The 14,157-nt window shown below is 47.1% G+C and overlaps 1 protein-coding gene across 3 annotated transcripts in view; it reads right to left on the reverse strand.

Annotated features, from left to right (window-relative positions):
* LOC135907512 (calcium-activated chloride channel regulator 1-like) overlaps nucleotides 1-14,157 on the reverse strand; it is a 135,788-nt gene that overhangs the window by 11,556 nt on the left and 110,075 nt on the right. For all 3 annotated transcript variants that reach the window (XM_070520901.1, XM_070520900.1, XM_070520902.1), the window contains 2 exons: nucleotides 13,571-13,744; nucleotides 10,732-11,007 (listed from right to left, as the gene is read on the reverse strand). In XM_070520901.1, the coding sequence (XP_070377002.1) occupies nucleotides 10,732-11,007; nucleotides 13,571-13,744 (450 nt within the window). The remainder of the gene's footprint in view (nucleotides 1-10,731; nucleotides 11,008-13,570; nucleotides 13,745-14,157) is intronic.

Below are 14,157 nucleotides of genomic sequence, written 5' to 3' on the forward strand. Positions count from 1 at the left end.
CGAGGATGCCGATACAGAGATCCGCACTGATGCCCTTGGTGCCGTCCTAGTCCAGTGGAAATACCGAATTTAACGGGTGATGGCTTACGCTACTCGGTTGCTGTCAGAATCACAAGGCAATTGTTCTACGATGGAAACGGAATGCCTGGTCATGATTTGTGCTACAAAAATATTGCCCTTAGGTATGTGACAGGTCGTTCAAAGTCGTCAGCGACCATCACGCGTTGTGTTGGCTAGCGATTTTAAAGGACCCTTGAGAACGGCTGGCACGGTGGAGCCTCAAACTGCAAGTATATGACATCACTGTTGTGCACAAGTCCACACAAAGCACTCTGAGGCCGGTCGCTTATCACGCGCCGCGATTCACACGCCACCGTAAGATGACAAGGATAACGACGCCTGTCTTAGAATAATAAGCTCGGAACATTTAGCAACGAGCAGACCAGGGGCTAGAAAGCCTCGTCGAGTATTTGGAAGGACGCACCAATGTTGTCCCTAGGCCATTAGGGCAAGGATTGTATTCGTTCTCACTTTAAACAACCTATTCGTAAAGAACGTCTCCACAGTGCGTGCCAACTACCTTCTTGTTGTTCCATCAGCACTCCACCCGGAAGTACTGCACGCCCTGCAACACTTATCCGACTACTGGGCACCTCGGATACTTCCGGACGCTATCGAGGATACCGGAAAAGCATTATTGGCTGGGCCTGACCGCCAACATCGCCCATTACGTCGAAATGCCGAGAGAGTCAGCGACGCAAGACACCGCCAACAACGCCAGCATGATTACTGAAGCCGACTCAGCCACTTTGCCGACAATTTCTGCAGATCGGGGTGGATTTGTTGGCTCTCTTTCTAAGGGTAACATCCAGAAAAAAATTGATCGCCGCGGTGACGGGTTACCTCACCTGCATCGCTGAAACAAAAGCTCTGCCAAATGATAGTGTAGCAGAAGTGGCGAAATTCTTCGTTGAGAACATCCTGCTGTGACATGGAGTCCCAGATGTCCTGATCACCGACGGAGCAACGGCCTTTACAGCGGAGCTCACCCAACCCATTCTGCGATAAAGCCAGGTGAACCACAGGAGGACCACACGCAGACGAATGGTCGTACAGAGCGCGTCAAAGACACCCTCGCCGGCACGTTAGCAATGTACGTTGACGCGGAACACAAGACATTGGATGAGGTCCTGCTGTACGTAACATTCGCTTATTCACACGTTTTTGCCGCTAGCGTTATGTTTTAAGTGGAGCCTGTTTTCTTGGGCACAGGTTCGCCTAATTATACGACGGCTGCTACTATATATATATCTATATATATGAAGCAGCAATGGCTGGTACCCGTATCAAAAAAAAAATATTTTGGCCATGGCAAAAACGTAACGACAGAAGATTTTGCGTTCAAATGTTCGCATCATGCATATCCTTCCTATAGACGAGACCAGGACCTGTGGGGCCTTTCCTTTAGGCATATATTTATATATTGTAACGCGCTTGCTGCACACGCTTGGGCCCCTTGCTCCGAGAAGAAGACGAAGACGGGCTGGCACACAGGCTCGCGCCTTGCTCTTTTGTCGGTGCTGCGCTGCCCCTTCGGTGACTCGGACATTAACGGCCTCTTTCAGAAGTCGCCTGACAATTCAACGTGACATTTCTCTGGTGTAGGTGCTGCGTATTTTCGAACCATGCAACAGACCCCTCCCAGCAGCAGGAACGCAACACCGATACTGGCGCTCACGCCAGTACACCGGGCCAGCTGTAGAATCCAGGAATTGGCACTTAAGTTTAAGACTTTACCTGCGAGAACAAAGACAATGTCGGCAAGTATTGATACTCCATCCTATACTACCACAACTAACCCTGCGATGGCTGCTGCGGCACCTCATCATTACATGCTGCGAAAACCACACGTGCCAAGTGCCTTCAGGAAGACTGGCTGGCGGACTTCGAGCGCCTAGTGGAGTTTGATGGATGGGACGGCGAAATAAAACTCCGAAACGTCTTCTTGAGCCTTTTGGATAGTGCCCGCACGTCGTTGCAGAATCGCGAAGGTGTTCTGACATCATGGCTTGAGTTATGTCGCAGCCTCTTTGACACCTACGCTGGCTTCGATCATCTGGAATGAGCAGGATGAAACCTCCAGTCTCGCATTCATAAACCTAATGAGAGTGTGGTTATGTACGTGGAAGACATGGCGCGTCTCTTCAGGTGAGGTGACCCTGCCATGTGTGAGGAGAAGAAGCTGCGTCACTTGTTGAGAGCCGTGAAAGGACAGCATTTTGGTAGACTCGTTCGTAACCCACCACAAACAGTTGCAGGGTTTCCGGCTGAAGTCGTCACCATTGAGGAGGTCCTGCACCAGCGCTCCCACTAGTACGATCGGCAAGTGAATCTTTCCACTGCTACCAGTGGACTAGGAGCTCTCTCGACTGACGTCGAGCCACTTGGCGAAATTAAGCGATCAATACTCCGCGACGAGCTGCATCAGGTGCAGCAGCCTTCAGCCAAGGTAATAGCTAGCATCGTGCCCGACGAAGCGAAGTATGCACTCGACGTAATACGCTGCGAAGGATTGCTTGAGGCCGTTCCGCCACTTCAGACGCCGAACAACCACGCCGAAGAATATAAGTTGACTCTTTAAGAGGTACCGTCCCGTAGCCGGTGACACATCCTACCGTGAGCGAATGCCAGCCTGCGACTTAAGCCGACGCATTCGGGTACCCTATCCCTGCGCCAGTGCCGCTACCTTCCGTCACCGCGTATTGCATGCTTCAGTCAGCGCAAGGCCTTCCTTATTTTGGAGAGACTCGGCCAGCCCTACGTAAATTGGATATTTGGTGCACGCCCGACCTACGACAACTCTTTTACCACTGTGTTGAGGTTAGTCAAGTAAACCGAGAGTGCGAGTACCGCCGTCTTGGCCTCCAGGGGCTTCCGTCATCGTCACCGTCGCCGTCATCATCGTCACGTCACCGTCATCAAGGCACCAGTAACGATCGCCGTCAACATGCCGTCCAATCCGAGAGGTTCAAGTCGGATGTCGCAAGGATGCTCTCCGGCCCTCGCTTCAAAAACTAACGTCAGCGACCCTTCGAATCGAAGCCGCTGACACTCGATGTGCGTAAGACCTCCAAACGACGCGACCTCAGACCGACGGAAACTTGGCGACACCGGCGTCTGAAGCTCGAGCCAACTGTTCAGTGAACATACCTGTGCTTATCAACGGTCCAAATGTTACTGCTTTAATAGATACTGGCACTGACTACTTGATTATCACTGGAAAATTTGCAAGCTGTGAAGGAAGGTATGACGCCTTGGGTGACGCCTTGACGTCTTGACAGCTGGCGGACATGTCGTCCAACCATTTGGTGTGTGCAGTTATCATGTACAAATTCAAAATTCTACGTTTATGATCAGTTCCCTTGTTCTCCGAGAATGCTCCTGTGAATTGATACTTGGAATAGACTTTCTTCGTGAGTATGGCGCCATCATTGACCACCGCCGACGCTGTATTTCGTTCTCCACAAAGAAAGCGACGACACGAGACTCGTGTCACCACAGAGTCACTCTTCTAATTTCCAACAATAGCATCACAATACCACCTTGCGCTAGTGTAATAATTCTGGTAACCTCCCAGGGCACTTGTGAAAGTGAAGTACTCGCCGGGTCAACGTCTGCTTTCTACTTACCCTCGGAATTAGCGTGGTTCGAGGAATTATTGACTAACGGGATGACCAAGCTGACGTCTTGATCACCAACTTCACAAATCGGCACCGACACCTCTTCCTTGGCACTGCCGTCGCTTACGCTGAAGCCTTGGAGGAAGTCATTGAGTCTTTCGCTTGTGAGGAAAGTGGCAGCGATGAAGAAAGAGTTACAAGTATCGAGATCAACAGTGAGCTGTCGCAGGGCAATAAGGAGGCACTGCGAGGAATGTTGTGTGAATTCAAGGACAGATTCTCTCGATCGTCAAACGCCGGTCAGACGCCAATCAGGCAGCACAGGACAATTACTTACGACGATGCACACTTCCTTTTCACCAGCAGCCGCATTGTGTTTCGCAGAAAGAACGCGAAGCAATTCAACGACAAGGAGATGATTGTAGATGGCGTAATTCAACCTTTAAACAGTGCGTTGTCGTCACCGGTTGTCCTAGTAAAGAAGAACGACGGCAATCTCCGCCTAAGGTTTGATTACAGAAAAATGAACAACGTCATAAGGAAAGACGTCTATCCGCTGCCGCACATAGATGACTCTCTCGGCCGGCTACAGCGAGCCAAGTATTTTTTCTCCCTTGACTTAAAAGCGGGTACTGACAGATTTAGATTGATTGAAGAGCCTTTGTCACCCTGAATGGACTTTACGAGTTCCGAGTACTTCCGTTCGGGTTCTGCTCTGCTCCGTCAACTTTCCAATGGATGATGGACACTGTGCTAGCCGACCGAAAATGGCAAACCTGTCTCGTCTACATGGATGATGTGATCGTACATTCAGACAGCTTCTCTGGACATCTTAAGCGACTGCGACAAGTGCTCGAGGCAATCCGATCGGCCAACCGCACCTTAACGCCTCAGAAACTTAACTTCGGTTATCAAGAACTGATGAACATGAAGAACTGAAGTTCTTTGGGCATGTTGTGAGTGCGGAATGCGTCCGTCCTCACCCCGAGAAAACTTCCGCTGCAGCTGCTTTCTCGACTTCTATCCACAAGAGAAGCGTTCGGTGTTTCTGGGGCTGTGCGCATACTACCAGCGCTTCAAATGCAATTTTTCTGAAATTGCCGAACCACTTACTCGCCTCACTAGAGACGTCACGTCATTCAACTGAAGCTCTGAACAGGAAGTGGCTTTCACTCAGCTTCGACACCGCCTGGCATCACTCCCTGTTCTTGGGCATTTCGACGAGGAAGCCGAAACGGAAATTCATACCGACGCCAGTAACGTCGGTCTGAGTGCTGTGATCGTCCAGCGGTAGGAGAATGGCGAAACAGCCATAGCTTACGCTAGTCGCACCCTATCTCTACCTGAGTCCGATTACACTACTACAGAGAAAGAGTGTCTTGCCGTCGTATGGGCACTTGCAAAGTGCCGACCTTATCTCTACGGCCGCCCGTTCCGAGTCGTGACGGATCATGGCTCTTTATGCTGTCTCGCCAGCGTAAACCTCGTATTCTTAAATACGCCTTCACTTCAAGTTTCTCCTCGACTCAGCCAAGTCAAGGCGACGGGGCTTCCATCACTCAAGGCAGCGTTGCGTTTCGTGAACACTCCGCCGAGAAACGCCTCGAAATTGCGCCCTCGACTCGAGTGAAGTGCACCGACCGAGAACAGCTTCTGATATCGAGACTATTCTTCAATGTTATTACTAAAACTACAATTATTTAAGACAAATGTGCGCTTCCGTCAATTCACCTCCCTAATCAAACGACTGTATGGTGCAATGCATAACTTTAGCTCGGTAAGGCGGCCGTGTGAGTACTCGAGTGATAAATCAAGCGGGAGCTGTGTTTGAGGTCTAGCAACAATCGCACCCCAACAGCTTGGAGCATGGCGCATGGCTGAAAACAAAGAAAATTTGCGCCAGCGTTTGTCCACTGCTTTTTGTTTCCTTGTGCTTCATTGGTGGTCCACGTTGCGGTTGTTAATCGCGGTTATTATGGGTGATACTGTCCGTGTGCGTATGGTGACCGAGCCGCATTGACTATAAAGGAGGCCACAGATGGAACGGCCGTTGGGCAGCTTTGTTTACCTTCAAGATTCAAGACCGATTGGTGCTCAAAGTTTGCTGAAAGAAACAAGAGGACAGAAATACGGGTGAATGAACAGTCCTCACGCAGTTCATGTCCCGCTCTCCATCGTAGCCAACGTCGCCGCACTTGCGCACCATTACGTTGTCTTGCAAGCCCTCACGAATTTATTCGGCCCCTTTGGTTCCAGCGATGACGAGAACAGTACTTTGTCGCAGTAAAATAATGCTTCCAGTGTCAGCGGCGACAACACCCAATGGAGTGTCACACCCCGCTCACCATCGCCTCTTGCAGGAGCAGGGATTCCCGTAACACTCGCTGGAACAGTGGACTGACCTCGGCAGCAGAAGCCTTTGAGGAGCGTGCCCTCCCCACCTCACGCCAACCTCCCCCCCCCCCCCCCCTCGGAAGCGAAAATGAGATGGCCCACGCGGCTCCAGATGCCTAGGACGGCGGCAATTCAGCGCATGCGCAGGCCGTCTCCCCGGTGCTCGTCCTCCACTTTCCGAGTCATGCTTTCACTGTAGCGGCCTCCTCCACATACCCCTCCGGCGCTCATACATTGCGCTGCGCTCCGCGTTCCACTGTGTCGCCATGCCCTGCACGCTCTCAAGTTCACCAAACGGCCACATAGGGCGAAAAAATCATCCGCGCGCCGCTTCTAACAAAACCAGCATAGCAGGATCACTTCCGAATGCTTACGTTAGTTTAAACATTTCCGGCTAGAGGCGCCGTAATAAGCGCAATATTATAAATAGTGGTGCAAGAAAAATTACAAGGCGAAAGTGAGCACTGGTTGTCAGAAATACGTGACAAAAAGAAGGCCGCACCTAGAATATTTTGGAACCACATCAAATTATTAGGCAGGAAGTCAACAACCATACAACAACATATCCCAGAAGAAGATGAAAACAGACTGGAAGGAGCAGCCCAATAAATTACATCCGAAACGTAGCAGCCGAATATTTCCACGGCAATGACGAGGTTGTATTTGAAGAAAAAAAAGAGCATGAGAAAGACCGAAGTGGAAAAGAAGCTTGTGCTGAAAATTTAAACTGGAAGAAAGCAGAAGAGAAAATTCTTAAGCGCACATCCACAGAGCTAGACGACGTTCCCGTTAGGCTGATAAATGAACTAGGACCAAAAAGTAAGGAAGCTTTGGTGAAAGCAGTGGAAAGAACTTTAAAAGATAGACGAATGCCAGACAGTTGGCGACAAAGTAGAATGAATTTAATTTATGAAGGTAAGGTGGAGAAAGAGAGAATTCACTCGTGTAGACCATTCACCATTACATGGGTAATATACACACAAGCAATGCCGGAAATCAAATTAAAGCATGAAACATGGGCAGAGAATAATGGCATTTTGGGAGAGCTTCAGAATGGCTTCAGAATAGTTAGGCGTTTGGATGATAACTTGTTTGTTCTTACTCAATGTATTGAAATGTCAAAAGCAGAAATCAGACCGTTGTATGTGGCCTTTTTAGACATTACAGGAGCCTACGACAACGTAGACAGAACATTTTGTGGGAAATTTTGGAAGGGGAAGGCTTAGGTACCGATTTTCTACAGCGTTTTTGAGATATTTACCTAGAAAATACCGTTTGCGTTGAATGCGAAGGGATGAGGAGCGAGGAGATAGTTCATATCAAGAAGGGACTGAGGCAGGGGAGCGCGTTATCCCCGCTGCTGTTTATGGTGTACATGGTAAGGATGGAGAGGGTGCTAGGAGGAAATAATATCGAGAATAATCTCTCATACGTCAGGTATAAAATTTTTTAAACAGGGTTGAAGTACCTCAGACAGGCTGGCCAACGTTTCGATAGGTGGACCTATCTTCGTCAAAGGCCTTTGACGAAGATAGGTCCACCTATCGAAACGTTGGCCAGCCTGTCTGAGGTACTTCAACCCTGTTTAAAAAATTTTATACCACAGCGTGCCATTCCATCTGCCAGCCCCTTTCTTGTTTTTGGACTCTCATACGTCAGCAGCTTAGCAAGTGACCTCGGCGGCGGTCAGACCTGCGACACAGCAGAGGGTGCTAAGAATCCCTGGCTCCGGACAGGCCACCATTGGAATATGAACGTGGCAATGTTTAACGCTAGAGCTTTATCTAGTCAGGCGAGTCTAGCAGTGCTATTGGAGGAGTTAGAGGGCAGTAAATTGGATATAATAGGACTCAGTGAAGTTAGGGGGCCAAGAGAAGCATATACAGCGCTAAAAAGTGGACACGTCCTGTGCTACCGGGGCTTAGCGGAGAGACGAGAACTAGGAGTCGGATTCCTGGTGAATAAGAATATAGCTGGTAACATACAGGAATTCTATAGCATTAACGAGAGGGTGGCATGTCATGTTGTGAAACTTAGTAAGAGGTACAAAATGAAGGTTGTACAGGTCTACGCCCCTACATACAGCCATGATGACCAGGAAGTCGAAAGCTTCTATGAAGACGTGGAATCGGCGATGGGTTGAGTGAAAACAAAATACACTATACTGATGGGCGATTTCAATGCCAAGGTAGGCAAGAAGCTGGCTGGAGGCAAGGAAGTGGGGGAATATGGCATAGATACTAGGAATAGCAAGGGAGAGTTATTAGTAGAGATTGCGGAACAGAATAATATGCGGATAATGAATACCTTTTTCAGCAAGCGGCATAGCCAAAAGTCGACCTGGAGGAGCCCGAATTGCGAGACTAGAAATGAAATAGACTTTATACTCTGCGCTAACCCTGGCATCGTACAAGATGTGGACGTGCTCGGTAAGGTGCGCTGCAGTGACCATAGGATGGCAAGAGCTCGAATTAGCCAAGACCTGAGGAGGGAACGGAAGAAACTGGTACATAAGAAGCCGATCAATGAGTTAGCGGTAAGAGGGGAAATAGAGGAATTCCAAATAATGCTACTGAACAGGTATTCGGCTTTAACTCAGGAAGAGGACCTTAGTGTTGAAGCGATAAACGACAATCTTGTGGACATCATTAAGGAGTGTGCTATAGAAAACGGTGGTAACTCGGTTAGACAGGATACCAGTAAGCTATCGCAGGAGACGAAAGATCTGATCAAGAAACGCCAATGTATGAAAGTCTTTAACTCTACAGCTAGAATAGAACTGACAGAACTTTCCAAGTTAATCAACAAGCGTAAGACAGCTGACACAAGGAAGTATAATATGGGTAGAATTGAAGAAGCTCTCAGGAACGGAGGAAGCCTAAAATCAGTGAAGAAGACTCTCGGAATAGGCAAGAATAAGATGTATGCGTTAAGAGACAAAGCCGGCAATATGATTACTAATATGGATGAAATAGCTTATACAGTACCAGTGGCACCCACGACAATAATGGGAGAGAGAATAGTCTAGAAGACTTTGACATCCCACAAGGAACGCCGGAAGAACTAAAGAAAGCCTTGGGGGCTATGCAAAGAGAGAAGACAGCTGGAGAAGATCACGTAACAGCAGATTTGTTGAATGGTGGACAGATTGTCATAGAAAAACTGGCCACCCTGTATATGCAATGACTCATGACCTCGAGCGGACCGGAATCTTCGAAGAACGCCAACAGAATCCTAAGCCATAAGGAAGGGATCACCAAAGACTTGAAGAATTATAGACTGATCAGCTTACTGTCCGTTGCCTGCTAAGTATTTACTAAGGCAATCGCAAATACGATCAGGAACACCTACGACTTCTGTCAGCCAAAGGACCTGAAAGGATTTCGTAAAAGATACACAACAATATACCATATTGACACTATCAATCCGGTGATAGACAAATGTGCGGAATATATTCAACCCTTATATATAACATTCATTGATTACGAGAAAGCGTTTCATTCAGTCGACACCTCCGCAGTCATGGAGGCATTATAGAATCAGGGTGTAGACGAGCAGTATGTAAAAATACTGAAATATATCTTAAACGGCTCTACAGCGACCGTAGTCTTCCATAATGAAAGCGACATAATGCCAATAAAGAAAGGCGTCAGCAAGCAGACACGATCTCTCCTATGTTATTCATAACATGGAGGCATTGTCTATGAGAGTGAATGGAGAATACCTCTTAGTAACTTGCGATTCGCTGATGAAATTGCCTTGCTTAGTAATTCAGGGGACCAATTGCAATGTATGCTCACTGAGTTGGAGAGGCAAAGCAGAAGCTTGGGTCTAAAAATTAATCTGCAGAAAACTAATGTTTAACAGTCTCCGAAGAGAACAGCAGTTTACGATAGGTAGCTTGTCATTGGAAGTGGCAAGGGAATACATTTACTTAGGGCAGGTAGCGACCCCGGATCCAGATTATGAGACTGAAATAATCCGAAGAATAAGAATGGGCTAGGGTGTGTTTGGCAGGCATTCTCAGAAAATGAGCAGTAGTTGGCTATTATTTCTCAAGAGAAAAGTGTATAACCGCTGTGGCTTACCAGTACTCACCTACGGGGCACAAACCTGGAGGCTTACGAAAAAAGTTCTACTTAACCTGAGGACGACGCAACGAGCTATGAAAAGAAGAATAATAGGTGTAACGTTAAGGGATAAAAAACGAGCAGATTGGATGAGGGAACACACGCAAGTTAATTACATCTTTGTTCAAGTCAAGGAAAATGAATGGGCGTGGGCAGGGCATGTGTTAAGGAGGGAAGATAGCCGATGATAATTAAGGGTTCCGGACTGGACTCTAAGGGAAGGGAACCGTAGCAGGGGATAGCAGAATGTTAGTTGGGCGGAAGAGATTAGGAAGTTTGCAGGGACAACATGGCCACAATTAGCACATGATCAGGGTAGTTGGAGAAGTATGCGAGAGGCCTTTGCCCTGCAGTGGACGTAAGCAGGCTAATGATGATCATGATTGGTTAGAATGAATTCTTCCACACACTAATCACGCCCAGCAAAAAGCTTTTCCTCAATCCTATTGCCAGGCGTAATGCTCCTGTTGAGTATTCTGACATTACTTATTCCAATATTCCAGAAGGGTGCGTCAGACGATACGCACCTTTTCCGTCTGTCATGTGCGCGCCCGGCCAAGTCCACGTAATACAGACGATAGGCGTCCTGTCGAAATCGACGTACCCACTCACAGCTCTAAAGTCCCAGATTATACCAGGAGGTACGTCCTTCTGTTGCAGGTCCCTGTCGAGCTTGAAGTAAGTGCCCACTGTGACTCTTTGAAATGGAGCCGTGGGCTCTTGTTTTCCCAGGAGGGTATCCACGAACGTGTAGTTGTCGGGAGCTCGTCGACCTACGCTTGGCGATGTTTTGTTCTGTCGCACTGCGAACCATATAGCAAAAGTTTTACTACCGCGACAATGTTTAGGTACGGCAATCTAGACTGATGATTTCACAGAAGAGAACATTTAAGGTTGAAATTGGGGCCAACTCGTACGCGACACTCAACAACGGTTGAGTACCTGCAGACAATAACGGTGATAAATGACGGAGCTATGTCGCAGGTGTACGTGTCCTGCGTGCAGTCTTCATTCTTGGAATACCCTGCTTGTTTTGGAACCTTTTCTCTACATTATAGCAAGCTTTGTCTTGAGAAGATGAAAAATACTCAGAATCCATTCCGAGAGTTAAGGTACCTGTGTATATTATTGCTATATATGGTGCATATTTCAAGTAAATATAGAAGCTTGTTTTTTAGCATTGTTGCACTTACGAATGGGTTGTGCAGTGTCTGTCATACATGACAGTCTCCAGCATGCGTTCAGGCGTCAATGTTTAGAAACTATCAGCGATCAATTTCTGGCAGGTTATGCGCAAATGTGGCACTTACCACCTCGTTGAAGAGTGCTAAGAAAATGTCAAGTATTTCACTGCTATTAAAGAATTTCACGCATGTTTTAAAGCAAACACAACATCGTCAACTTATCAATATGCGTAAAGCAGTTGCACTATGTATATCAGCCTCCAGGTCAAGCTCAATTGTGGAGGGAAATGTGTAGCACAAGTTACGTGCAAAACACGGTCCCACGCATGCGCTACTACATTGCACGTCGAATGGTTCAATAACAGAAACAAGAACCGATCGAATATTATGAATATTGTCTACATTCTTGTAGAGAAATTATCGTCATCATGAGCCTGTTTTTAGTCCACTGAAGGACGAAGGCCCGTCACTGCGATCTCCAGTTACCCTGTACTGCGCCAACCGATTCCAACTAGCACCAGCGAATTTCGTAATTTCGTCATTCCAGCTAGCCTTCGGCCGTCCCCGACTGCGTTTCCCTTCTCTTGCTACCCATTCTGTCCCCCTAATGGCCCAGCAATTATCTGACTCGCGCATTATATTTCCTGCCCAGCTCCATTTTTTTTCTCTTTATGTCAATTACACTATTCTCTGTACCGGTTTGGAGAAATCAAGCTATGCTAAGTGCGGCGCTATTGTTTTAGAATTCTACTGCGCTTTTTAACATGCCATTCCTAACAACCAATGCTGGTTAGTGTTTTGCATGAAATAGAACAAATATTATCTTTGACGTCTACTAAAAGCGCAGAGTTAATCTCCTGATTTCTACGAAAATCTTTACTGAAATCCAAAAAGGAACACTTTATAATTTTAAACCTACGCAAGGCTTCGCGAATTGACCTCTACTGCTGCACCTTATTTCACGCCCCCTAAGGTTTTATACGAGTTGCGACAAAATGCTGTAAAGCTTTTTTTGTAAAACCTCCGCAATAACAATGCCTTAATATAACAGAGAACAGCAATTTAAAATAGGCAGCGAGACACTGGAAGTCGTAAGGGAATACATCTACTTAGGGCAGGTAGTGACGGCGGATCCGGATCATGAGACGGAAATAATCAGAAGAATAAGAATGGGCTGGGGTGCGTTTGGCAGGCATTCCTAAATCATGAACAGCAGGTTGCCATTATCCCTCAAGCGAAAAGTGTATAATAGCTGTGTCTTACCGGTACTCACCTACGGGGCAGAAACCTGGAGGCTTACGAAAAGGGGTCTACTCAAATTGAGGACGACGCAACGAGCTATGGAAAGGAGAATGATAGGTGTAACGTTAAGGGATAAGAAAAGAGCAGACTGGGTGAGGGAACAAACGCGAGTTAATGACATGTTAGTTGAAATCAAGAAAAATAAATGGGCATGGGCAGGACATGTAATGAGGAGGGAAGATAACCGATGGTCATTAAGGGTTACGGACTGGATTCTAAGGGAAGGCAAGCGTAGCAGGGGGCGGCAGAAAGTTAGGTGGGCGGATGAGATTAGAAAGTTTGCAGGGACGGCATGGCCACAATTAGTACATGACCAGGGTTGTTGGAGAAATATGGGAGAGGCCTTTGCCATGCAGTGGGCGTAACGAGGCTGATGATGATGAATGCAATAGAAACGTGGCCAAGTTGCTAATCAGCTGTCATAGTTTTGAGCAGCATCGGCTATGAAAGGAACACGGCTGGTTCACTGCGTTATATTTTCTTCTGCTGCTTATGTGCGTTCCGATTTTGAAAAATTTTGGCTAGCGGGCGCCAACTGTAGCAAGTTCCTTAGATCAGGTTCACTGTTGTAAATAAGGTTCTCAGAAAGAACACCACTTACACTTATCATAATGTATCGATGTCCCTTTTACGAGATATAGCAAAATAAATGCAATACAAGAGAATAAGCAATGGACCGAAATGCAGGGTTGATCAGCTAACACATGGCGGCCTCATTTCGGTGAGGGCGAAACGCGAAAACACCCATGTACTTAGATTTAGGTGCACGTTAAAGAACCTCCGGTCGAACTTTCTGGAGTCCTCCACTACGGCGTGCCTCAAAATCAGAAAGTTGTTTTGGCGAATAAAAGCCCATAATTTAACTTTTTTATCAACTCACCTCGGGTGTCTTCCGGAGACCAAACAGTTATGTCAGGGGGGAATCCCGGCGTACGGTACGCATGTCGAGTCTTGTCGTCACCGTAAATGTATGCATGGACTAAGTACCTCCCTCGGCCGGTGAATTGGGTGAAGTAGCCACTGTACACACCATCTTGTGCCATGATATCAGGATCTGTAAAATTAGTACCAATAGCCCGTGAATACATTATCAGTTAGGCTTAAAGTTGAATCAATTAATTGTTGTTTAAATGTTCCCGATATGAGGTAAAGTCATGTCAGAGTAAATTTTTTTACCCAGTTTTCGACTGGCTTTGTGGCCTTGCAAAGGAATCATCAGTAGCAAAATATTGCTTTATATATGTAGTAGTTTCCAATGATTACGCATGCTCGAAAAAACAGTAGAAGGGCCCAATACGACTGGTAAATCCCATAAGTCGCAAGATCAAGTTCGTTGCAAAGGTGCCGGTAGCGTATTATATCGCCGGAAATAATCACTTTGGTCGAAAAGCAATTGCTTTCAGTCAGTCGCTGGCTACTCGATGACTTGAGTCATATTTTGAAGCCATCACTTTCGGCGATAGTATC

Source organism: Dermacentor albipictus, chromosome 6 (genome assembly GCF_038994185.2).
Source record: "Dermacentor albipictus isolate Rhodes 1998 colony chromosome 6, USDA_Dalb.pri_finalv2, whole genome shotgun sequence".
NCBI lineage: Eukaryota > Metazoa > Arthropoda > Arachnida > Ixodida > Ixodidae > Dermacentor > Dermacentor albipictus.